Source organism: Patagioenas fasciata, chromosome 20 (genome assembly GCF_037038585.1).
Source record: "Patagioenas fasciata isolate bPatFas1 chromosome 20, bPatFas1.hap1, whole genome shotgun sequence".
NCBI lineage: Eukaryota > Metazoa > Chordata > Aves > Columbiformes > Columbidae > Patagioenas > Patagioenas fasciata.
In genome coordinates, this window is record NC_092539.1 from 1925392 (window position 1) to 1951955 (window position 26564).

The 26564-nt window shown below is 53.2% G+C and overlaps 1 protein-coding gene across 14 annotated transcripts in view; it reads right to left on the bottom strand.

The window, feature by feature from the left end:
- Window positions 1-22629, bottom strand: part of GRIN1 (glutamate ionotropic receptor NMDA type subunit 1) — a 39380-nt gene extending 16751 nt beyond the window's left edge. For 5 of the 14 annotated variants that reach the window (XR_010652612.2, XR_010652611.2, XM_065853827.2 and 2 more), the window contains exons 1-12: window positions 22309-22629; window positions 19028-19162; window positions 11388-11564; window positions 6829-6891; window positions 5943-6043; window positions 4734-4855; window positions 4034-4208; window positions 2334-2478; window positions 2160-2243; window positions 1639-1774; window positions 596-723; window positions 251-415 (exon numbers count right to left, since the gene is read on the bottom strand). Coding sequence is in view for 12 of the 14 variants with exons in the window: in XM_065853827.2 (XP_065709899.1) it covers window positions 251-415; window positions 596-723; window positions 1639-1774; window positions 2160-2243; window positions 2334-2478; window positions 4034-4208; window positions 4734-4855; window positions 5943-6043; window positions 6829-6891; window positions 11388-11564; window positions 19028-19162; window positions 22309-22566 (1689 nt within the window). In the remaining 2 variants the exon portion in view is untranslated. The remainder of the gene's footprint in view (window positions 1-250; window positions 416-595; window positions 724-1638; window positions 1775-2159; window positions 2244-2333; window positions 2479-4033; window positions 4209-4733; window positions 4856-5942; window positions 6044-6828; window positions 6892-11387; window positions 11565-19027; window positions 19163-22308) is intronic. The other 9 variants (XM_065853831.2, XM_065853832.2, XM_071817349.1 and 6 more) reach the window with 4 other exon arrangements.
- Between the last annotated feature and the right edge of the window lie 3935 nt (window positions 22630-26564).

Sequence of the window (26564 nt, forward strand, 5' to 3'; positions counted from 1 at the left end):
GGGCCCCTGCCCTGCTCCAATCTCCTCCTCCTCACAGGAAGGCTCAGGGTGGCTGAGACAAGACCCAGCATTAAACCCAGCAATGTGGAGGCTGGCAGTGCACAGCAAAGGCTGGGATTTGCAGCTTCCCTGGGGTGGGCAGGGCCAGCGGACGGGGGAGCTGGGCACAGCGCAGGCAAGGCATGTGTCTGCAAGATGGGGAGCAAGGGAAACCTCCCCTGTTTGAGTTTTGTCCCATCCCAGCCCATACCTTCTTCACAAGGATGGTGAGACCCTGGTACTTGAAGGGCTTGGAGAACTCAATGTACTGTGCCCGCTCATTGTTGATGGTGAGAGGAGCCACAATCATGTCTGCTTGGCCACTCAGCAACTCCCCCATCATCCCGTTCCACTCCTTCTTGTTGCTGTTGTTAACCTGCCAGAGAGCCAGTGCAGGATCAGCCCACTGCCCTGACACCTTTCCCCACCAGCCAGGGCCCCCCAGCACGTGGCAGGTGCCCTGCATGGACCCCCCACCCCATCCCTGCTCTGGAGAGGGGCCTGGAGGTGTTTCAACACGATACAGGTAGAGATATCGCAAGCTGCCCAAACTCACCCGCTCTTGGGTACCAAATTTACCGTCAGCCACCAGGTGAACCTCGTAGGTGAAGTTCATCACCCCCGCCAGCCGGATGAGCAGGTCGATGCAGAAGCCGTAGCAGCACAGTGCCACCGTGGGGCGGCCTGCAGCAGGAGAAAAGTGAGGGGGGGCAAGTGGAGGCAGCCCTTTGCCAGGCACCCCATGTGGGATCTGTGGCTGTCCCCTGCATCGCTCTGGTTTCATATGAAATGTAATCACGTTATTCAGGCAGTGCCATCTGCCACTGACCACCCTGTCCCACTCCCTCCATCACCCATGGGTGGGAGGGAAACACTGGTGTGGGAAGAAGGCAGGCGGGGGCAATGAGGACTCATTCATTTGCCATGTCCCTGTTTAGGGGGGCTGAGATTTGGTGTTAGCAGCCCACTGCAGAGGATGGAGGGGACTTGGTGCATGCAGGCTGTGCTGGTGGAGGGCCAACAGAAATCCATCATGTTGAACACAGCCCAGGACACAGGTCGGGGCTGAGGAGGGCAGCTAGTTGTGCACAAGAAAGTGTAATGGGCCAAGGTGATGCAGTTCAGGTGGGTTTGGGCAAGCCTGGCCTTTCTAAGCAGCTCACACTGCCCGCCAGGTGCTCAGTCCTAACCCTGAAACAGGCTTTCCATAATAAAAAGGTTCAAAACTGATGCTGTTAGTACCAGTGCCTCATGATTCTTGCTTCTGCTTGAGATCAAGGCAAAGGGAACTGGAGCATGTCGGGAGACAGAAACAGGGGATGCACCCCCCAAACAGCCCTGGAGCCCACCCAGAAGAGGGACAGCAGGAAAGTCATCTGTAGGGGTCAAAAACCTGAATCCCAGTGCCCAGTTACCCTAGCACTGCTGTGCGGCTGAGCTGATGCGGGGTGTCCAGGGGCTAAATGTGCTGTCACCTTTCTGTGCCTCATCCTCCGGGCCTCTTGTGTGACTGAGCACCCTCCCTGGGGACCCTTTCATGGGTCTTCATCAGCTGGGTGGGCTGGGGGAGCCCCTGCACTCACCACCAGACCAAGTTACCTGGGATGGTCTCGTTGGGTCCAGTGCAAAAGACTTTTTTCACAGGGTCTCCATTGATGGTGAATTCCTCCCTGCACGTCCCGTCTGCTTGTGTGGGCTTCACATACACAAAGGGCTCTTGGTGGATGGTCACGATCTGTGTGTTGAAGCACAAACACATGCTTGTCTCCATCCCCACCCAGAGCTATCTCCCCCTGGGTAGTGAGCTGGACCACCTTCTCCATGCAAGCATGGCCAGAAGGCCATGGTGCCACCTCAGCATGAGACCACTCAGCCCAGCAGTGGCACATGGCTTTGGCATAGGGAACATTTACTCGCCCTGCACCTAAGGTGAGGAACACCCTCCAGTCCCTTCTCTAGGTGGTTCTGCTATATCCTCTCAGAGATGGCAGGTGCCATGGGTTTGCAAACGCTGCTGACAGCTGCAGAGACATCAGTGGAACTGGGAGGCAGATAAACTCACAGCCCTGCATGCAGAGAGCTGAGGACACTTGCCGCCCCCTAATGACATTTGCTGTTACCTTCAACTTAGTCGACATCTGATAGCCTTGAGGTTTCTCAGTTTCTCCCCCTGGCCAGATAATCTTCCGGTCATTGGTCAAGACCTGCGATCAATCCCAGATAGACATGAGGCCACAGGCAGACACCCCAGCACACACGTCCCTCCTACCCAACCTGTCCAGGCCTGTACGTACATGGCTGCCATTGTAAATCCCAACCTGGACCAGTTTCCGATTCTGCAGGTTCATGATGCTGTAGTTGGCAAACTTCCTGTCCCCGTCCTCATTGAACTCCACCCGTCCAGTGACACCCTCTGAGTACTTGGAGGACATCAGCACCCTGTGGAGAGAAACACAGCGGGGCAACCTAGAAAACCTGCTGTGGCCATTGGAACACCTAAGAAGAGGTCAGAAAGACCCAAGGTTTCTCCTACTTGCTGGTGATATGCCCACTACCCTATAGAAATCCAGTCAAGGCCATCGACAGTCTGTTCATAACCCTGTGGTCATTGCCTCCTGATGGGTGGAGTCAGTTTCCCAAAAGTTGTGCTACCATATCTGTTGTCATTGTCCCCTCTTTTTTGCCAGATCAGTCCCATTCCCATAAGGAATGACCTGTCCTGCAACACGCAAGGACACTTTCCTCTGGGTGTCCCTTGGGAGCTGTGTCCATGCCACTGCTCCCGGTGCTTCTGTCTGGCAGCAACCCATCACAGCCTGGGCAGTGCCCCAGCTATGCACATACACCTCCAAGGGGAGAACCAGCCCCCCAAACCCTGGAAAGATGATTGTGAAGACACAGAAGAATTTCCTGAGCCACTCACAGTGCACCATAGAGAACGACTTCCAATAGCTCATGCCAAAGTTTGTGTCACTGCAGAGGGTGCCAGAAATCTTTCTAAAATAAGCTTCAGGCTTTGCAGGTCCCAGGCTCAACAGAACCCAGATCTACGTAAAGGGCATCCCACAGACACCACAACCATGTCTGCAGGGAGCAACTGCTGGCAAAGATCTCACTGCGAAAGGCAACACCCTGGTGCCAGGCTGCACGCTGCAGAGAGCAGCCCTCCTGCACCGGGCCATGCTGCAAAGGGAGTTGCTGCTTTACCAGGATCCAGCCTGCAGAAGAGGCCCTGGTGGCTCCAGTATCTGCAGTGGTGGGGTGTCAGGAAAGCAGCACAAAGATTGGGTTCTAGGGAATGCATGCAGCATCTGCTGATCACACTGCCCACAGCAGCGAGATCCAACATGCGCATGCTCTGCTTTGCTGAGACCCCACCACCCAAAAACAAGGCATCAGTATTTGCTACAGTGGAGAGCAAGCCTGTCCCATGCATGGAGATCTTTTGCCCTCAAGTCCTGCTTGCAGCACACTGACCCATGCTGCAGCCCTGAAACGTGCAGCAAGAAATGTGTCTGCAGCACTGAGCTCCAATTTGACTGAAATAACCCCCTACCCTGATTTGGCAGAGGACCTTCTTTCTCCCCTCTTCCACCCAGAGAATCAAGCTCCAGAGGAGACCATCCCTCTATGGACCCCAGATCTCTTCCTCCTGGAGCTGTTCCCTGCCCACACTGATCCCAGCTGCCCAAGCATTGCCTAGGAGAGCATGAGTTGTCATGGTGGCCACGCACCAGGATGACACCTAAACAGCCTGAACAAACCGCGAGCCAATGCCCAAGCCCATGTCCTGGTTAGTTCTCTAGGAGGGATGTAGCCCTCACATTCGAATCATGCAGGAGAATCCAAGCAGTCTTGTGCCACATGCTGCAAGAATTAGAGACAGATAATCTGAACAAAGCCACCATGCTGCCCTTGTCTACATGTTCCCACCTTTTCCAGCTCTCCCCCAGCACGTCCTCTGCTCCCTTCAGCAGGACCCTTCCCCAAATACCTCTTGAAAAGGGGTCCTGTCTTCCAGATGTTGGTGTTGCCCACGCAGCCCCGTGGCGGGTCTGTGATATTCTCCTTCTCAAACAAGTCGTGCACGGCCTGGGCAACCACCGCGACAGCGTCACTGATGTGGGCTGACTCATTCTTCCCATTGATGAGCTGCAAACCGATCACTCCTGCCATGTGTAGAGGGGAGAAGGCAAGTCAGCACCCCTGGGTACACTGGCCGCTCCAGCGTTATTCCCATGCACAGGGCTTGGGGACAAGAACATGATTACGGTCTGAGGAGCCCTTGGATGCAGCTGGGAAGTTACCTGAGGTTTGGGCAGGGGCAGGCAGGGGATGCGGCTGCAGCGGTGCTGGGCTGGCACCGTCCTGCCTGCCAAAGGGTGTCCAGGGACCACTGACACCCTCTGGTCCATCCACATTGCATCACCCAAACCTTTCTCTCAGGTCACAGCTCGCAAAGCCGCAGTGAGCTCAATGTGGGGCACGGCAACACGCCCAAGGCTGCCGGACTGCTGTCTCCCCATATGGGCAAAGGATGTGGAGAGCAACGTCCCACTGGCTTGGGACCACCATGGCATCGCGTTCCCCCAGCCCAAGGGGTCCCAGGAGGGCAGGTGCTGCTCATCCCAGCTCCGAGCAGGTTCCTCCAAGCCCAGCCGACAGCAGGACGGGTGTCTCTGGCGGGTGCCTACCATCAGGGGCATAACGCAGGGCATTGCCTGATATCTCCCGTTCCCCCACCAGCCACACGTAGCCAGAGCCCGTCATATTGAGCATAGCCGCTGATCTGTACACCGTGGCCGCATCATCCTCACTGCAATGACAAGAAGGGAACAGCAATGTGGCTCCAGGTGCTGGATGGACCCTTTTCTCCTGTATCAGATCCCAAGGGGGTGGCAGCACCAGGGAGAACACACCCCCATTAAGCCCTCCTATGATCACTGGTTCTCCTTGGCAATGACCTTGATGCACCAGGAACCTTTCTCTCAGCTTCATGTAATCACAGAATCATAGAATCATTTTGCTTGGAAAAGACCCTCAAGATCATCGAGTTCAGCTGTTAACCCAGCCCTGACACTGCCCCATGTCCTGAGAACCTCATGTTCGTCTGTCCAACCCTCCAGGGATGGTGACTCCAGCACTGCCCTGGGCAGCCTGTTCCAATGCCCCACAGCCCTTTGGGGAAGAAATTGTTCCCAGATCCAACCTCAACCTCCCCTGGGCAACTTGAGGCCGTTTCCTCTGCTCCTGGCGCTTGTTCCTGGGCAGCAGAGCCCGACCCCCCTGGCTCCAAGCTCCTTTCAGGCAGTTCAGAGATCAGAAGGTCTCCCCTCAGCTCCTGTTCCCCAGCTGAACCCCCCAGGTCCCTCAGCCGCTCCCATCACACTTGTGCTCCAGCCCCTCACCAGCTCCGTTCCCTCCTCTGTACTCTCTCTAGTGCCTCAATGTCCTTCTTATGATGAGGGGCCCAAAACTGACCCCAGGATTCAGGATGTGGCCTCACCAACACCAAATAATCCCACAGCACCCAGCACTGCTGAGCATTTGTGAATCTGGCCCATTCCTTACTGCTATAGGCACAGGGGCAACAAGATTCCCCTCCTTCACAGGTGGATCAGGATGCATCGTCAGCAACTATTGCTGCTTCTGCAGCTGATAGCACTTTGCAGGACAGCCAGACATCTCAACCACGCTCCTGATTGCCAGCTCCCTGGTCAGCAGCACACACAGCATAGCGTGGTGGGATCTTCCTGGGACATGGGGCTTTACATGGGTTTTCTCCCACACTCCTTGAAAGGACAACGAGCCCCAAATCTGCACAGACTCCAGCGCTGGGCAGTGTTGCCAAGGGGTAAGTGAGAAAACTGGAGCAGGGCGGGGAAGGGATGGCTCTGCCTTACCTGGCCGAAAGGATGATGACACGAGCCTCCAGCTCCTTGGCCTCCAGCAGCAGCGACGTCACGTTTTTGGTTCCAGGGTCAAACTGAAGCACTTTCTCAGCCTGTGATTAGTGTGAGCAAGGTTGGTTAGTCTGGGAACCCCAGGACTGCTTGTGAGAGCCATGCTATCTAGAAAAGGGTCAAGAGAATTCATTAAACTGCACAAAAGTCTGCTAAATAAGGTTGGTTATAGCTATTTTTGTCTTTTAGTTTCTTTTCTTTCTTTTCTTTCTTTCCTTCCTTCCTTTCTTTTTTACGGTTTTGGCTTTTTGGTTTGTTATTTTTCTTTCTTTTTTCTTTTCTTTTTTTTTTTGCACTGTGCATGCAAACTGAAGTCAATCAAGACCCAAAAAGAGGCGTGCATTGAACAGGAAAGAGAAAAAGGCTTTGAAATGCAATTGAAAACTCAAACGAGTGTTGTTTTTCAAAAACATGGGAAATGAAAAAAACATATTTCACAGGGTTAACCTTTGGGAGCAGAAGTGAGCAACTTACACCAAGGAACCGTTTCCTTTGGGGAGGAAAGGGGGTTGGTTCAACTTTAAAAAAACAAAAAAACAAAAAAACTTGCAAGTTAATTACTGGTTCACATGCATGTTTCAAAAAGAAATCCTTCCAGGACCAGCTGGCTACGTTTCCATTCTCAAGTCCAAACCAAACTATCTCAACATAAAAACGTGCTACCAAGAAACATGGTCATGGATCTTTATTTTTTCTTTCTTTCTTTTCTTTTTTCTCTTTCTCTCTCTTTTTATTTATTTTTTCTTTTTTATTTTTCTGGTGGCTGTGGCTATTTTTCATTTGCTAGTTAGGTTGGTGGGCGGCGTGCATTTCCATGCATATATACCTTGGGTCCTCGCTTGTTGTCATAGGAAAGTTGGTCGAGGTTTTCATAGTTCCTTTTTTTACTCTGATGAATAATGTGCACAGAGAAAATATGTAGACACAGAAGAATATTATAAACAGTTGAAAATGACGTGTAGTAAAGCAATCCAACATCCACCTCCTCCTCCACTGTTTGCTAAAGGGTCTCTATAACGCTGGAGCTCGCAAAAACCACTATCAGGAGAGAGGGCCTCAGCGCTCGCGGGAGCGTCACGGTGCAAAGCCTGAGTGCCACGGCTGGTGCGATGCAGTTGCATTTCCCTTGTGGGACTGGGGAATTCTTCAGGAAGAAATTTTATATCTTAAGCTCAGAAACAATCTACGCGTCTCTAAGGGCCTAAGTGGTGAGATTTCCATGGAATTACTGTGGAAGCAAAGTACAAAATGTCGTGTGCGGAAAGTGCTGGATAAACACAAACTCTTACAGTTAAGAGTATCAGCGTTACTACCGTCACTATTACCAGCACAAGAGAGCTCACACCAAGTGAGGTGTCTCAGCTGAGCCTCTCACCTCCTGCAAGGAGGAGGCAGCTTTTTGGAGCTGTTGCCATCCAAAAGAGGAAGAAAAAGCTCGCTATATCCCGTGTTGGCTCAAAGCGTGGCGATATGAAGCAATGGTGATCATGGGATGACACTGCAGCTTCTACCTGGTGCTCGGGGAGGGCTGAGGGCACCTCGTGGCTCTGCGGCACATGGGTGGCCCTGGGAAGTGTGGCCACCAGAGACCACAGTACCCATGACCTGGCCCTACATGTGGCTGATGGGTTCACTGCTTGGCGGTCCCCGTGCTCCTGGCTGGAGAGTCACACCAGGATGAGGGGCAGGTGGCTCAGCCAGCACTGACCCTTCAGAGAAGTGACCGGAGCAGAGACGCTGCTCCCCCAAGTCTCCTGTCTGAGCCAATTCTGCTGCTTGGCCCCAAAGGAGCCAGGGGCATGAGACCTCCTTCTGGAGGTTTTTTCTCCTCCAGGCAGCGTGCTGAGGATCAGCAGCCTCTGCTCTCAGGAGCCCTGACCCTGCTGCAGCGCTCACAGAGCCCTGTGCATCTTCCTGGGAACAGCCCCTGCGATGAGGCCAAGAACATCAACCTGGCAGGGCCTGCAGGATAGCGCTTGGCAGGTTTTGGTGAGACACAGTCTGACCTTTTCTTCTCGGCCCTGTCCCACCCCAGCTGGGCACCCCCAATCTGTGTGTTTTGGGTACAGGACATGGCTCTATTACAATCTCTGTTTTGCAGCATCTTATGGCAATGGTAACTGATCCCTGCCAGGAGCCCGACCCTTTGCATCCCCATAGTGCAAGGGTTCATGTCCCCAAGTTGTTCCTTAGGCAGCCAGGTTTTATCTCTGCATCTTCCTTTCCAAACTAAACAGTCTGCCTCTTCCTGAGCACTCAGACCAGTCTTTGGCAGGACATTTTGCCAGGTCTCCTTTCCATGTAGTTGTGTGGTCTTTTCTTTCTTCTCCTTGGACACAGCCTGACGTGTTTCATTGCTCAAAGAAGTTGGGTTCTTGCAAAGAAAGGTATCTTAGGAGGTAAAATCTGCTTGGAGCCCAGGTCTGCCTTCACTTCTGATGACATCCATGGTGAGGATTTCTGCATCGGCTTCACAGACCCTGCTCAGATCGCAGTGAGACCTGGAGTAACAATTGTCTCCAAGGAGAGCAGAGCTGCAGCAGGACAGAATGTGATGATATACTGGCCAGTTTTCCTTGGGCACTGTCCGTTTAGCGAGAAACTTGGTCATCCATCTTGCAGCCTCCAGCCACGAGTTGCCTTGTGTGACTGGGGTGTGCTGGAACGTAGACCCAAACTGGTCAGCAAAGTGAAGCAGAGTCTCGGGTGCAGCAAAGCTGGGCCTGATCACCTCTGCCTCTCCCTGTCTCTATCCCTATTGCCAGAACTAGATCAGTAATATCTGCTCTCTTTCCTGTTTTTCCATGTGGTCCTGCAGCCCTTTCCTGCTCCTCAGCCCATGTTTCACACAGGAACCCACAAACTCAAAATTGACTTTCCACCTTTTTCTCCAGCATTTACTCAAAAAAATTACCACTTTCATGAACAGCACTGTCCCAGAGAAAGGGACTCAGCACACCAGGGACCTGCCGCCTCTGATGTGGGCAAACTCGGATTTTCACAGCATCTGGCACTGCCTCTGAACCCGAGCAGCGCTGGTGCAGCGGTGGCCTGCCCAGATGAATGAGCAGAGCTGTCCTGGGATGAAGCGCTTTCTCCAGGCTGAGCACTACTGCAGACAGACCTAGGACAAGGCTGGCACGTGGGGTGCCCCAGGGCCAGCCACCCTGGCCCAAGTGCTGGCTCTGAACGCCTGCTCAAAGTGCAGATCCATGTAAAGGCGCCTGAGTGACACCCAGGGCCAGCACGGACTCCAGGGACAAGATACACTCAGATCCAAGACCTCTGGTGGGCAGGTGAGCCTGTGACCCATAGCAGATCCCCCAGGTCCTCAGGGGCTGTGAGCCAAGCCTTGAAGAGGTCGAGAGCAGCTCTCCTGCCTGCCCCTTCCCCAAGGCCCCGGCTGCCTTTGAGAAGGGGGAGTCCAGAGTACCTCTTCATGGCACGAAGAAAGTCAACACACCAATGATTAGAGGATCAATTAGACAGCAGAAGAGACTAAGGAATACAGGAAAGCCCCAACAAAGGTATCTACCATCTTCAAGACCAGCCAGTCAGTTTGATCAGATCAAGCTCCTCAAAGGAAAAAGAAACAAGATGTGGTGGCACACCTCAAAGGGAAGACAAGATGACCTACCATCACAGAGCACATGCCCCAGGCTGGAGGACAGCCAGGGCATTTGCAGGAACCCAGGGGCTGCCAGGAGACACCAAGACACGTTGTAGATGCAGTACAAATATGGGGCAGGTCTGAGAACACACCCTCCCTCCCTCGTCTCAAGCCGCAGATCTCAAAGGCTTTCCTGTAGGATGGGCAGGCTGAAGAAGAAATACACACTGCACCTGAGAGAACTGCATGGAGCAAGCAAGGACTGGAGGCGTGAGAGGAAGCAGCAAAAGAGGATGCACAAGAGCTGCAGGAAAACAGAAAGTAGAACTCAAAAGATGCAAAGAAAGGGACAACACACTGACAGCAGGAACAACCTTTCTACAGCTCTCCCTGGGTGAGGGACGCTGTGCTGGGAAGAGGCTTTGGAGAGAAATGCTGGCCTGCTGTCACCCAGAGGGACGCTGCCTTTGGAGGCAGGAAGATCCCACCATGGCTGGTGGCACGCTGGTGTCTCACAATGGCCCAGGATGCAGCAGGGATGAAAATTCTTGGAAGTCACCACCAAAAAACAGTGTGGCTTGTGCCAGTCTGCACTCCTGCACCAGTTGCTGCTCCAGTGGCTTGACAAGAGGTGACAGAGAGCAAGGGCAGGCTGGTCTCACTGTTCTCTCAGCTCAGCCTCCAGCTCCAAGCACAAGAAGTATCTATGGCCAAATCTCCTCCAGAGCTGACTGCCAAATGTCCAGCAGCTGCTGGTGAGGCTGGAGAAGAGCAGGTTGTGGTCCCTGCCTGTGACCCAGGAGGGAACAGCCAGGAACAGGTGCCAGCCCTGATGCTGCTGGAGGCTTGGAGATGGGCTCAGGCTCTGCCCACCTGAAGGGGACCTCACCCTGCCCCAGGCAAGAGGACATGCTAGGACATCACCCCGCAGGGCAGGAGGTGGCTCCTCACCTCCCAGACCAGTGCCTGCCTTTGAAGCAGTGCAGCTGAACGGCTCCCTGTGTTCTCCTTCCATGCAGGTTTTGAACACTTGCTTGGTCCTTTTACTCAATGGCAGCAGGTCTATGATAGTCCTCCTGAATTTCTAGCAGGCTTGGGGACCTCCCCTGCCTCCCCCCTGCTCCCCGGCATGGCCCCGAGCACAGGTGCAGTGCACCTCCTCCACAAAGCTGCTCCCGCCAGCCGCAACCTCCCTCTCGTCACAGGATGGGGTGTCAGGAAAGCAGCGTTGGGCATGTGCTTCAATGGAGATGGGAAAGGGGCCACCAGCAGAGCTGACAGCTGTACCGAGAGGGTGCGTGACACCTCCGTGCATCAGCGCACGGGCTGCCCCTGCCCTACTAAGCCCCTACGGTGAGCTCCGGTTCGCCAATTCAGAAGCTGCGTTTCGGGGTTGGGTTGGCACTGCTGGGTCTGCCTGGCCCGGGAGTGGCTGTAACGGGGCAGGTGCTTCCCTAAGCTGAGCGACTGGTCCTCTCCTTAGGTGGGACTCTTGGGCGAGGCATTTGCAGAGCTCCAGGTTATCCTTCCCTTCATTTTGTAGTCGATTTACATGTAGGAGATTTTGACCATGGCAAAGCAAGTGAAATGAATAAAGTACAAAGTTCTGTCAGGTACTAGTCAGACACTGTTGATGCTTTAAGCATGTTAGCCATGTTACAATGGAAAGAAAAGGTGTTTTACATACAGAAATCTACATACATACAACAGCCCGAGACTTCTAGTTTTGTTGTTGTTGCTTAAACAATGCTACAAGACAATGTTCAGGAACTGACCTTGGACTCTTTCTCCTCCAGGAGGGTCTCCAGCTTCTTTTGTGCAGCACGACCTTCATGGTCGTCACTGACTATCAGAATGACGTGATTCCAGTTGAAGACTCTCATCATCTCAAACCAGACGTTGGCCTGGTGAGAGTATGGTGGCACCGTGCGCAAAAAGGACAGGTGGATGCTCTGCAAGGAAGAACAAGAACTAAACATAGATTGGTTGGGTCATCGGCCGGGGGGTATCTTGGGGACCGGGCAGGTTTGCAGGGACAGGACGGGGATCGCAAGGCCAACGATGCAGAGCAGCAATTTTTGGTAGACCTCTGGGCTGCACGCCTTGAACTAGCCCCTGGGACCCACACTCCTTCCTCCTGTCTGAGAAGCAAACCCTGGCTACAATTTTGTACCTCTCTGGTTACTCCAGCACATGGTAGAGAGGTTTTTTGCTTTGTGGTCTGTAATTCATGGTGAAGAAATGCCTGTCCAGCTAGCAAATGTCAGCAACATTCAGTGCAAATATAGCCTTTCTTCTTGAGTTCTTGAAAATATTACTGAGCAGTGGACATCAAAAAGAAAATTAATTCCATTCAGAGATTGACAAGGAGCAGCTGCAGGTACACGTGGGTATATATTAGTTATTTGTCACGAGGGAAGTGCAGAAAAGCAGTTTTATAATATGCTGTTTGGCTGTTTCTAGGTCAGGCTGTTCTGCAGCAGCACACAGAGGAGGCAGCTCTGGACTCATGCCCCAGCAACCGATCTGATTTGGTTAAAGACATCATTATGGTTGGATGATTGAGCAGGAGCAATTCCAGACTAATTAAGCACAGCACTCTTTGGGGAGCAGTTGGACCAAAAGCTGTAGCTGACAGGGAGGTTTCAAAAATGCAGCTTTTCCAAAAGGCCCTAGAGTTGAATATTAGAAAATGAAAGTGCTTCTGCTCAGCATGGACACTACTTGGCACACCAGGTACGTGCTGGAGGGAGGAAGAAGTCTGAGTAGCGGAGAACAAAAAGGAAAGCATCGTAATATTTCTTTTTTAAGACTGAGATGGTCCTCTGGACCAGACAGGGGTTGTCTAGACCTGCTCATCCAGGGACCTGACCCAGCATGGGTCAGAAATGTCCCGAATGGGCCAAAGCAATTCACTCTGGAAGGGAAGAAGCATCATGTCCACCATGGACCCACACAAGAGGAGCAGGCAGACCAGATAATGCCTTTTCCTCGTACTCAACATGGTGATAAAATCAAACTGAACCATGCAATGTACAGAAAATACTGCAAAACCCTGTCCTGGTCAGGTCTCTGCAGTGGGACAGCACGTCCGTTCCCCTGCAAAACACAGAAATGATGGAGGCAGCAGCAAAACTACCGACACACTAGAAACAACTCCTAATTACTGCAGACTGAGAAGAACTGTGAATGTTTAATCGAAGGAGGAAATGAACCAGGAGAGTCGTGACGAGCATCTCAGAGCTGCAGTTTTGTATGACTGATATGAACGTTCCTAATTAAACCAAGAGTAGGAGAAATGCAGCTCTTCCCACAAGCCCAGTTGCTAATCAGTGGGGTTGGGAAGAACCCCGCAGGGACAAACAATGGAAGGACAACCGTGGTCTCCACACCAACACGGTGCTCGAGCTCTTTGGAGTCAGCAGACATGCTCAGGTGGTTCCAGGTCCAGCTGCACAGCTCAGGCCAGGGGCACACAGAGTGGGGCTGAGCGGTTTTAGTTTTTAATCCCTGAGCATTTAACTGGTTTAATGAAATCCAGGGAAAATGAAAATGGAAACAGAAAAAATCAGAGGAGAAATTAGAAGATAAATGAAAAAATAACAGAATAGGTAACAATTTTTAAAAATTCAGAAAAATACAGGCTAAAAAAATCAAAATTCTAACTTAAAATTATTTAAATCCCTTTTAGAAATGGCAACATCTTCAAAATTTTGATGTATTCTATTAAATTACTTCTAGTTTCCCAGCTAGCTTGCAAAAATGCTGTTTGAGCTGATTGTGGCTTTCTTAATATTTGTAAATCCATATCACTAGATTCAGATGAACAAATTTTCCTGTTAAGTTGTTGGAGAGTGACTTGGTTTAACAGTTCAGGCAAATTTGCTCTCTGACGTGGTGTCAAAAGGGTCATGGACTTGCTATGATGGTGTCTCAGGTCTTGGATTACACAATTACTATTTTAAGTAGGATAATGAGGAATAATTATTACAACTACCGAGTCTAGATTTCAGGATGAGGACTCACATTCTGAGCTCAGCTTTCGAAGCACCTGGAACACCCAAACTTCTCCACAGAGCCCAAAGATTGGCAGAAAAATGAAAGTAGAGTCCTCAGAAGGTTAACGAGTCCAACTTGTGATGTGCAGAGGGAGTTGGGCATCAGGTTTTATGTGATTTGATAACCCCTATCACAGCGTACACAGTGACGGGTCTCTGGGGATTCCTCTGAAATCCAGCCCAGAGCTGTCCTGGCCAGGGACATGGACACACGGGGCTGTGCTGCAAAGCACCTGGATGCTGTGATTTACGCATCCTAGTTAGCCCATTTTTAGGCAGATAACCGGGATAAATTCACTCATTCCAGCTGTGCTACTCACCAGCACTGTCCCCAAAGCTGCAAGTGCATTAACTCTGAGCTGTCATGGGTCATGACCTGCTCACCTCCAATCAGATACGCAGCAAAAATGCTCCTAATTACAAATCAGCAGTTCACTTTGTAAGATGTTTTGCAGGGTTTGCATTATTTGCCTTCCTTCCAGTGTGCCTGCTGCCAGACAGGAGGGCAGGGAACTGCCGACAGCAACCCTGAACCGAGGAACAGCTTTCTGCGTCGTCTTCCTAGTGCCACCAAACCCTGGGTCCTCGGCCCCGCGCTCCCTCGTTAAATTCTATTCCAGCCAAAAGTAAGTAAATACAGGTTGGGATGGAATCCAGGCTTCAAAGTGGAGTCAGCTCAGCAGAAACCCACAGGGCTGGAACCTAATGCACTGGGAGGGAGTGTGGTTTGGAGGCTGGGGACATGTGCTGGGTCCAGTCTCTTGGGAACCACAATTTATTAGTGGTACTGACTTGGTTGACATGAGTACGCATGAAAAGGGGCTGAATTTGAGTAGATCGTGTCTGTGTGTGTATGCATGTGTGCAAGTAAGGACTCTGTGTGTGCATAAATGTGAGAACATGCATGCGTGGGTGCCTGTTGATGGAGTTTGTGTGCACAGGGATGTGTGGACGATAGGGAATGTGCAGGCATGGCTATGGGGCCACCAGGTAGTACTAGTGTGCCCATGTAAGGACCATGTAGAGATCCAAAAGTGAAAGGAGTGCTGTTGTCTTTACCTCTCTCTGCCTAAGGGCTCATGACAGCTCACTGTCCATGGCTGGTAGAGTAATTTCTCCTACAGGCTTGAGGAAATGTTTCATTACTTACAGAAATCATGAAACAGCCTCTCTTTTAGCAATACGTCTCAAAACTGAGATGTTTGGGCATTTTCAAGATCAACAGAGATCCCAAATACACAGTTCCTGATAATGCAGCAAAAATCACTAGCTGAGTACAGAAAAGAAGCCTTGGCCTGTGACCCCAGGGAAGGATCCTGAGCTGCTCTGCCCCTTGCTCTGCCCAGCCTGCCCACACATGTTGCTGAGACCCCCAGAACGCAGCCTGCCCGCTGTCCCCCAGGATAGCTGCAGGCGTGGGAGGGAGCTAAGATAGCTTTGCTATAGCTTAGACATGCGCTGGAAAGGATTTTAGTGGGGGCTGACGTTTGGGGAGCTCAGGCACAAATGCACTGTCTGCCTTTCCTCTGCAGTGCATAGAGGAAAGGACTTGTCAGCCTCTGGGGAATGGCCCAGCATGGCAGCAGCAGCTCTATGGAGTGGTGGGGCTGCTCTGTCCTCCTCCCAGCTCGAATCCTGAGAGCCTGTGAAAGGCTCTCCTCCGCTGGGATGAGGGGGCTCCATCACTGCCACCAGCGTGGGCACCAGCCCCTCATCCACTGTGACACACCGCAGGCCGCCCCTGCGGATGGCTGTGCTGCTCAGTGGGGACCGTGAAACCCATTCCTGAGGAACACATCTCCATGTCCTGATAAACAGCCTCTTCAGCCACTTCAGGTGCCAGTGAAGGAGTCCTGACCCTGACCTCAGTTGAGGGGAATCACTTTTCTCCCCATTTTCAGTGCAGCTTCCCACACCACTAACACTGTTTGTACTGAGCATTGGTTGCTAGTGAGACCAGTAATAAAGAAAAATCCTCCTCTCAGTGAGCAGTAGCCCCCGGGAGGGCATGGAGTAACTATACTGAGACAAGGAACCAGAGGGAAGAGCCATCCCAAGGCCAGGGCTGGAGAGAGGGAGAAATAGAGAGACAGCCCTCATTTCAACTACCAGGACCAACTGCTGGACATTGAAATGCTTCTCCAAGTGCAGAATGACTAAGCTCCATTTTCCACCTCTTTCAGCAGCAGAGCGGGTCTCATTTCAAAGCCACCCTTGCTCCTCTAACGCACCACCTCTCTGATGGGTGGATGGTGTGGGGCTCAGCACATTGGGGCACCCAGCATGTCCCTTCATCCCCATCACGCAGGTGTGGTCACACATGGTGGTGATGAACAGCACCCAACCTTCCCCCCTCTTGAGCTGAACATGTCCCCATGAGCTTTGCTTTCACACTCTCAGTGTCATTTCCTATCTGTCATATTGTGAAGAAGTCAATGTCATCTCATTTTTCTTGCTGAGATGTGAAGGAGATAAAATCACCCCCAACAACACATGGGGAACAGAAGAACTAAAGCAATAGTCCTGCCTGTCCATTCAGGGAGCCTGGCATGAGAAAGTCAGAGCATGATTTTTGCAATGCCCCATCTATGAGGAGCCCATGAAGGGCTCTCCATAGCACTATGAGCAGATGAGTACAGCTCTGCTGCCTTGACCGTGAGACTCCTCTCCTCTCCCTCTCCCTCTCCCTCTCCCTCTCCCTCTCCCTCTCCCTCTCCCTCTCCCTCTCCCTCTCCCTCTCCCTCTCCCTCTCCCTCTCCCTCTCCCTCTCCCTCTCCCTCTCCCTCTCCCTCTCCCTCTCCCTCTCCCTCTCCTGCAGTTCGCTGCTCCCCCCACTCAGAGGTGGCTGGGACTTCAGAGACCCCCCCACCATGCAGGCAGGACTGTGCTGAATGACGTGAGGATCTCAGTGGAGGAACAAGTAATGATTTCATAAGACGTAGGCAGAAGGAGGCCAAACAAAGGCTGCCAAGCCAGAGTGCTCAGCTTGGTAGCCGCAATATACCATTTCTAGAACAAACAGTTCTTTGAATACTAGGAGTAACAAAGCTTGCTTCCCTCGAATGGCTTTGTTGAAAAACTGGCTAGAGCTTGTGGACCGCTGTGCTCAACTGCAGATGCTTTGAGAGCATCAAAAGGTATTGAGCAAACCCATCTGTGCTGAGGCCCACACCTTCCTCTCCCTGGCAGCTTAGTCCTGGGAGGACCATAATCAACTCCGAGACTTCAAACCCCTGTGAAATTTAGCTAAAATTGGCTGATGCCTTCAAAACCAATCAGGGGCACACATACAAAGTGATCTTACAAGCTTGTTTCCATAGAAACTAAGCTGAAAGATATAATTTCCTGAATTAAAAAAAAAAAAAAAAAGGCAAACTGATCACTGGAAAGCAAAAAGGGAAGCAGCTGAATGTCAGCCTGTCCTGCGCGGGCGTGCAGAGCCTCGCACCATCCTGTCACTTGCCTTCACACCCCTTTGCTCTGCTGTCCTACACTCCACGCCCGCCTTTGCTGTCCCCTCCAGCTCCTGCCTGTCCGTTCCACCCAGCCCTGCCTTTGCCCCATCTCCTGCCTGCAGCTCCCCGCTCTGCAGAGACCTCGAAGTTCTCAAGCCCCAGCTGTCTCGTGGGACCAAGGCCGAGCCAGGCAGGAGATCTCAGAGGGGTGAGACACACACTGTGGTGTGGAGAGGAGAGGGAGAGGAGAGGGAGAGGAGAGGAGAGGAGAGGAGAGGAGAGGAGAGGAGAGGAGAGGAGAGGAGAGGAGAGGAGAGGAGAGGAGAGGCAAGTGCACCCCACAGCCCTGCACCTGCCCAACACCCCCAAATATTGCATTAGGGAGCATCTCCCTGCCACTGCAGTGGGTTGCCACTGCCGCAGCGGGCTGCTCCTCCAGCTCTGAGTGAGTCAGGAGGTTTTTATGATCCACTTTTGCAGAAAACATGTTTTAAACAGGAAAGCAACGGCTGGCGCAGAGTGTGCCAGGGAAGCTCCCACGCCTCCGGGTGAGCACGCAAATCCAGCACAAGGTCATAATGGGGAAAAGGCGGCCAATTTGCTTTGGTGAGCATGGCTCTGCTGAGATGAAGCTGGACCAATAGCATGCAGGGTCCCCTCTCCCTGCCATCATGTGCACTGTGACAAGGTCCCTTCTGGTGACATGGCTGATCAGACCCGTCTCCTCCCCAAGGCAGCACAAACTAAATTCCCCCTGGACATTTCCTACCTGCTGCCTGCCCTCTCCCCGGATCTGCCAGCTCTGTTATCATCCCTTTCCTTCTAGCAGTGCCTGATGATACCACAGCAGGGCATGTGGGTCCTCAGCCCTGCCTGCCACCATTGCTGTCACTGTCATGGTCTTGGCTTGCTGGTTGTCCCACTAGGGTTTTACTGCTGCTGCTCCAGTCCTGTGGCTGCATCTCCGGGAGCCTCTGCTCCTCTCTCCTGAAATTTGACTCAATTTAGCATGTAGGCGGAAAGACTATTTTTGCACTGAACATTTGCATTCGTGAATATTCACATTCTCCAAGCAACGGCCGAATCGTGCTTCAAAACAGGGCTGATCTCACCCACTAAACTCATGCACCTGGACAAAAACCTCCACCAAGGCTGCAATGGCATGCGGTCTGCCTGGCTCTGCTCAGCTGCTCCTTTTGCTTTTACTCATCACAAAGTGTCTTTGCAAGATGGTCTGTGAGCTGAGCACCAGTGGGAGAGCCGGCCACAACCCCAGCTCATCACCCAGGCCAGGGCAGGACCTCATCCAGCCTGGAAGTCTCTGTGTTTCCACAGGGACAGCAGACAGAGGTTTGAAACACTGGAATTCGAATCTTTCTTGGGTGCTGGCTGGACTGAATGTCATTTAAAGCCTCGGGATAACTTGTTAGTCAATTCTATTATCTCCCCTACCAATATCACATACACCCAGAGAACTGAATGCAAGCAAACAACCTTCACCCCCAGAGAGCTCCTGCTTGATGCCCAGGCTCCACGAGGATCCTCCTGCCCCTTCGCAGCCCCCCGCACCCAGGGAGCACCCAGGACCCCCCGGCTGTGGCCAGCGAGCAGGGCAGGAGCGAGTTTGTGCGTTTGCCTTGGCTGAAGAGCAGTGAGCACAGCAGCCTGGCAGAGAAACGCTGCAGAAATCATCCAGCACTATGTAGGTCAACACTGGCAGCTGCGAAAAAATAATGTACCAGGGAACGTGGGAGAGAGAGAGAGGGAGCTGCGGGTTTAACTGGACGGACAGACAGACACATAGAGAGGCAGGGTAGTGCAGACATCATTAACGCTCCTGATGGGCACTCTCGATTTACATCACACATACGAGGTACTAGACTAGAAACATGCATCAGTTACCTTATCAGAATATATAGACATGCGTGTTGTCAGACCAATGACAGGAATCCTGTAGAAGCCAGCTGTGTATGATACGGGTGTTGGTGTTAGGTGATCGTTGGGAGCAGGAGGGTGACTAACTAATATTGCATAGACCTGTAGGACAGGATACACGACACAAACATTATTTCACAGGAGCACATTGGCCGTCGAGTGTGATTTTTTTTTTTCCCTTTTTTTTTTCTGCAACGTTAAACAGTCCCACATTAACACGATATTGGCATTCAAATAATTGGGAATGGAGAAGCGAGGACGGCAGCGGGGAGCGAGGGGAGCTGTGCCGCGGCTCAGGCTGCAGCCCGGGCGGAGGCGATGGGTCTGCTCAGGGTTATATTTTGATGGAAATGCCGCGCCTAGACGCTCCGCTCACTAAACTAATAACTTTCATGGATTACAGATTAAAGGGAAACATCTCCGTTACAGTCACACTGTGTAATGCGATTTCTTTAACCACACATTTAATACTCGGTTGTAATTCCCCTCTGAGGACTATTACAAACAAAGTGGTCAGCTGGGACTCGGAGCAGGGGAAGGAGCACAGAGCCACCGAGCAGATCAGCCATCTGGTCCTGAGCAGGCAGAGAAATGAGAAAGCTGTGGGGGCAGTGGGGGGCAGGAGCTGGGATCGGCCCTCAGCATGCGGGGGCAATGGGGAGCAGGGCATCTGGGTTGTACTGAAATGGGGAAGGAGGATCTCGGCAAGATCCTGCTGCTACTATAGGGCTGGGAATTTGGTCTCCAACAGGATCCTGTTTTGTGTCAAAGGGAGAGGAAGGAGCTGGATCCTTTGTTACACTAATGCCCTTTCACAGCACAAGGAATGTCCCCAGCTGGTGACAGGTCTCCGGCTAGGGTGAATCAGTGCAAGGACTTTGATGTCTGGGAAAAAAATAACGTTTCTTCCTCCTCCAAGCATCTGTCTGAGCCCCGGGACATGCTCTGCACTGGGGCTGGAGGAACAGCTCTCCAGGACGGGAGAGGAGGATGAAGCGTGCCTGGGGCAGGGGACCTGGGGACTGGGTGGGGTGGGAGGAAGGGAACATCCTGCCTGATGTTGGATGGGAGTAAACTGAGGGTGTAGAGAGAGCTGGGGCAGGGGTTGGAGACCCCGCTATGGGAGAAGGGAGGAATTGCTGGGGAAAGGGCTGGGGAAGTCACCTGGGGAGGCAGGAGGGAAGTGCCCTGCACAGGGGTGCCCAGTGCTGTGCTGACACAGGGTGTGCGAGGACCTGCACCAGAAGGGCTGTGGGGCAGGACCAGGTGCTGGGGGAGGCTGGGGGCTGCATGGGGGCGAGGGCTACGCTGCGCCACGCAGCAGCTGACCAACAGGAGCCATTTTGCACGCACGGGCTGCCAGCCCCTCCTCTGCCTCGCAGCCCCTGCTTGGCACTGCACCACAGAGCCGGGTCTGAGGGTGGCTGTGCCCCATGCTGGGGCTGTGGGGCTGGGAGAATCCCTGTTGGTTGGCACAGGGATTCCACACCCTGACCCCCAGTATCCGCAGCTCCTTCTGCACCCTGACTTAGCTGCCCCCCACGTCCCACCCCTCCTGCAGAGGTGTGCCAGCACCTGCCTCCCTGCACCGGCGCAGGGCTCTCTGGGGTTTGCCGTGGGGACAAGGCTTAGAGGTGACATGGACACAGGCATCCATCAGCTGGGTTGCTCAAATGGAGCTTTGGCTCAGCGAGGGACCCGACTGAGCCCTGTCCCTGCTCCCTGCCAGGCAGCAGGTATCTTTTACAGCCTGCGCTGCGCTTCCTGCCTGGCTCTGCCACCATCCCCAGGGATGTCTCCAGCCATCCTCCATCTCCACATTGGGAAGCTGAGCTGTGAACGTGTCAGCTCTGCTCCGCTGTGCACCTCTGGCCTTGCCAGCTCCCTCCCCGCACTGGCATGTATGCCTGGGTGCATACATGCATTTATGTGTGTGTGTTAGGGTGTGTGAGCCTCTGTTGTGCAGGCGTTCATACAATTTGTGTGTGTGTTTGTACCTATGCGTGGGTCTGTGCACACCTTTTGCATGTGCATGGATGTGTTTTAGGTGGGGGTGGTCTTGTACCTGCCTGTCTGCCCACCTGATGGCCCCAGGGTGGGGGGAATGGGGCTGGTGAGCTGGGCTCAGCACCCAGAGCACACAAAGGAGAGATGGGGGGGCACCGAGGCTGCACCCACCACCGCTGCAGATTCCAGCTGCTCCCCTGTGTGCGCTGAGGGTGACCCATGGAGACAGGAGGTAGGAGCGCACTGTGCTTGTGTGTGCAGGTACGCGTGCACAGCGTGCTTGTCCACGGCTGTGTCTGTGCGAGTGTGTGCATGCGGTGTCTACATGTCTGCAGCCTCTGTTGGTGTGTGCCAGTGTCTCCTGTGTGTGTGGCAGTGGGTGTGCTTGTGTGCCTGCTTCATGCATTGTATGGTGCTGGGGGCCATGGTGCTGTGTGCCGTGGGGGTGTGTGCAGCTGTGGTGCACAGTCATGCAAGTGTATGGCTGGGGGGATGTGTGTACAAGCATTGTGTGCGTGCGTGCGTGTGTGTGTGTGTGTGTGTGTGTGTGTGTGTTCATAGTGCAGGCAGCGGGGTGTGTTTGTGTGGCAGTATTTGTGTTTATGTGCCTGGTGTGGTGTGTGCGCATGGATGCGTGTATGTGTGTGGCATAGCATGTGTGCAGCGGTGTGTTTGAATGCTGGTATGAGTGTAGACATGCAGTGCTCTGCATGTGCACCCATGTTTGCACAGCGATGCATGTGTGCACATGCAGGGCAGCCCATTCCCCCGGTGATACGTGAGTGTACTCTGTGTGTGCATGCATGATGGCCATGTGTGCACACAGCATGTACACATGGAGCTCTGTGTGTGCCCATGATGAAGCGTGTCTGCGCATGGTGCGTGCATGTTGCTGTTTGCACACATGGTACCGGGTGGGCACCTCTGCAGACCTGGTCTGTGCGTGTGAGCCTGTGTGTGCCCTCTGAGGTGCGTGTGTGAGCCCGTGTGTGTCCCGGTGTGTGTGCGGGTGCCCGTGCAGCGGAGCGTGCTGCCCGGCCGCTCTTACATAAAGGCTGCAATGCAGGCAGCGGTGCCCCGGGGCAGGACCCCACTCGCTGCGGCTCTGCCCGCCCCGAGCCCCGGGGGGTTCCGCGGGGGTCGCAGCGGCCGCGGGAGCGGTGGCTCGGCGCCCCTCAGGGACAGGGCAGGGGGTGCCCGGCGGTGGCGGCGGCGGTGGGGGAGTCGCCGGCCCAGGGTACCTGGCTGGAGATGAGGTCCTCGCAGACGGAGAGAGCCATCTGGATGGCGTTGGGCTTGTGCGTGACCGAGGTGGCGTTGAGCTGGAGCTTCCAGGTGCCGTGCCGCTTGTTGGCCTGGTTCACCGCCTCGCGGAAGATCTGCTCGTGCTTCTTGGTGCTCAGCACCGCGCCGATGTTGACGATCTTGGGGTCGCAGCCGGCTCGGGCGAAAGAGGAGGAGAAGAGCAGGGCGAGCAGCAGCAGCCGCATGGTGCTCATCCACGGGCGGCCCGGAGCCCGCCGGGCCCGCCCGCCCGCTCCCCGCCGCCGCCGCCCGGGGCCGCCCGGCTCAGCGCGGCCCCATGCGGGCCCGGCCCGGCGCGGCGCGGGGCGCTCTCCGCGGTGCTGAACCGCCCGCGCCGCTCCGCGCCGCTCCTCCCGCTCCGCTCCGCCCGCCCCGCGCTGCCGCAGCGCCCGCCCCCCGCCCGCCCCCGGCCCCCGGCGGGACCCCGCGGCCCCGGGCGCTGCGGCAGAGCCCCGCCCGGCGCGGTGGGCGCTGGTGAGGGGGCGGTTGTTCACACACCCGCCCCGGGCTTCTGCCGGACACCGCGGGCGGCCGGGGAGAGAGGCTGCGGGCCGGGGGCTGGAAGTGTCGCTGGTGCAGGGGGTGCAGCGCTGGTTTGAGGCTGAGCCTTCGGTTGCAGTGGAGAGCGTCTCCTCGGGGTCCGACTCTGTCATTAGAATCGTAGAGTCGTTTTGGTTGGAAGACACCCTCAAGATCATTAAGTCCAAACGTTAACTCAACCCTGGCACTAACCCATGTCCCTGAGAACCTCATCTACATGTCTATTCAACCCCTCTAGGGATGGTGACTCCACCACTTCCCTGTTCCAATGCCTGACAGCCCTTTCTGGGAAGAAATTCCTTTTCACCTGTATCCATTTGGGATCAGAGTATTGCTATTGCTTTGGGAGGTGTAATCACACTGGTAAACCAGGGTCTTCCCCAGGCATAATCACACCATCTTGGTGGGTAAACCAGACACTTCAGGACTTGTTCTCTGGAATAAGTTTTCCCAGTTATGCACCATCTCTGAACAACATGCTTCCCCAGCCCTGGAGAGTTGTTTGTGACACGAACGTCATGAGGGTTTGTGTTTCCTCTAGCGCTGGAGAACCCTCCCTTAACCATCACACCTCTTGAGCTGAGACGTTTAGCAGACACTCAGTTCGATTCCTTGGCTTCACTCTGTCCGTCCAGACAGGGCCACCACTCTTCCAGACACTGGGTCACAGGCAACTGCTCATTTTCCTCCATGAGGTTTGCCACATGACTCCAGGATATGACCTCAAGATCTGTCTGCTGAGGAGATTTCTTGGGATTCTCTTTATCCATTTGCCCTTGGGCTAACATTAGCCTCCCACAAAGGAAATGGAGCACAGCAACTAGTGGCCAGTGTCTGGAGTACAGTCCAGCTCCATGGCTGAAAGGGACTGAGTTTCATGCCTGGACCATGTATCTTCCATTCCAGGGCCTGGGGGGTGAGGTGGCCAGAAAAGCACATGGCCCCCAAAGCTGCCACTTTGACCTTTTCAGGAAAAGCAAAGGGCTTGCAGATAGCGACAGGGTGTTGCTTTGTAACTGCATGGGACAAATGCCATCAGCCAGCCCCCTGTATGCCAGCCAAGGAGAGCACAGGCTGAGCACTGCAGAAGAAAAATCACCGGAGATATTTTTACATGAGCCATTTCTAGGGTATTGCCGCAGCCCACCTCTGTGCTTGCTTGCAACGTGAGTTGAAGCAGAATTTTCTTCCCCCAACGCAAATTTTCTCACTGGCATCTCTGAAGTGCAAGTTGCCATGGAAACCATTTTGTCTGTGTCCCACGTTGCACACATGCACTCAGAAGAAGCTACAGAAGCAAAATGGCCGTTGTGTAGTGCCGCAGGGTCTCAGCATATGAGGGACTGCTGTGCTCCATAGCACCCTTCCGGCTACGAGACCTTCTCAAAGAAGATGCAGACAACTGCTTGGGAAAGCAATGAAACCCATGGCAGTTATGACGCACTCGGTAAGAGAAGAAAAATGTCCCCACCTTGCCTTAACTCTTGCAGTGCTTCACATGGAGCTCCACACCAATCCTGCTGTGCTCTCAGCACAGACTTCCAGACGTGCTTTATGCACAGTGTCACTGTGTCATTCCTGCTCCTCCACACACAGCGATGAGGGCCTTGTGGCACTCATGGTGTGGCTCTGTCTACCCCAAGGGACCCGAATGCTGTCTTCAAGGGGCAAAAGGTGCAAGTTAAAGAAAGTTGCATACATACCCTTAGACTGCACACATTTGACTTTGTCCCTGTTCTCTGCCTACCAGGTATATTTGTAAGAGGTTGTTTGGGAAGCAAATGTCTTGAAGTGAGTTATGCAGACCCAGACCCTGGTGGGTGTGATAGCAGTAAAGTAATAAAGGTAAGACCTGGCCACAGCAGGGAGCTGAGCAGAGAAGAAAGAGGAAAAGAGGTAGGATTTGAAACATTACTTGGCTTGCTCACACTGGAGTACAAAAGGCCTTTCCTTCTTATTATCTCAAGTTCCCTATTGGGAGAAAAAGAAGTACAGTTACTGAGCCACTCATGTGTCACCCATGAGTCCCAGCTGATCATACTCAGGACTCAGGGTCTTCCCTCTGTGGTCCCATTCTTTTGTTTGTTTGTTTCCGGGGACTCTTGTTCCTGGTACCATTGCGGAGATCTGAGAAACGCCTGCTTCCCGCTCAGGTCACACCTCCCGCCGAGCCACGCTGTCCTGGCCTCAGGATCACAACCTCCAGCTGCCAGGCTCAGCCAGCACAGACGTTGTCACCGTGCGACTTCCACTCTTGCTGTGCCCTCAGGCTCTTTGATCATCTGAATGCCATGGGTGCACGCAGGGCTTTCCCAGGGAGGAAGCTGTGTAAATGGCGGGTACCACAGCATCCACCAGCTGATCCTTGGATCTTTGCTTTTCCTGGAGTTGCCTCTTAGCATATCATGGCAACCTTCTTATCCATGGTTTGGCACAAGAACTTGACACAGTTGCCCATTAGCAATTAGCATGTGCCTAGTGTGATCCTGGTCTTTATGTCTGGCACCTTCTGGATGCAGGGGAGTTGGACAAGAGAATGGGACTGATGTTTGTGTAGTGTCCCGTTGCCTGTGAAGGGTGTAATTCCTTCCGTGGCCAGAGTAAGTCTGTAAAGCCCAGAGACTTCCGGGGAGTAGCACTGAAGCTGGAAATTCCATCTGCCTTGGGTAAGGCATGAGTCCCAGTGGTGGCAAAGATAGCATGGAATTTCATAAATGAGGAAATCAAGCACTAGAAATACGTAATTTGTGCCAGTCATCACGGATCTGCCAAACAAAATAAATTCTTCTTTTGAGGATGTTAAAATGTAACTGATAGCAGTAACCACACAGCTATAACACAGGCTATGGAAATGCTCTCTGTGTACAGCTGCAAGGTGTAAGAGTGTTAAATCTAAGGTATAAAGCTAAGTAAAGAACCAACTGAGTGGCCATGATAGATCCCTAAGAGCAGCTGTTAGTGAAGAACTGCAGTGGGATGCAGGTATTCCTACAGGTTCGAAAGGATTTGCAATGTGGTTGATATCTAGTATTTCTGCCACTGCTTCAGAAGCAATCACTGATGATAAAAACTGTGAGATAGCAAATAACAATGCCAAATAATTTGAATTGTTTCGCAGAGTATTGAAACATATTTTTAGACAGTCAGTGCAGAGCCATGTAAGTATAAGCAAGTATCGTTGGTCCTCCTGGACAGGACTGTGTATGCAATTGAAGCATTGACTGGAAAGGTGGTCTCTAATATTGACCAGGAGGTCAGACATCATGGATTTCAAAATGAAAAGGAGGCAGATTGGATGTGTCCCTGAGGGGCCAGAGCAGCAGCCGACAATAACTTGGCTCCCTTGGGAATCCCAGATGGGAAAGCTGTGCACGGACCCGGGGATCGCACTCTTTACAAAGAGGTTGAAAAACACGAGAAAAGGTCTCCTGAGAGTATCTGGAGAAAAACTCCTTGTGAGAAAGGATGAGATGGGATGAGTCAGAGCGCGCTGCCTGAGGAATCAGGCGTTGCTGACCAGGAGCAATGACAGATGCTTTCTGTGGGGTTCTGAGCACTGGAGAAGCTGTTTCTGGAGTTGCTCCCTCAGTGCCAGCGAACTCCAGTGCAGTTGGGGTAGACAGAGTGGTGGATTTGGAAGAAGGCAACTCTC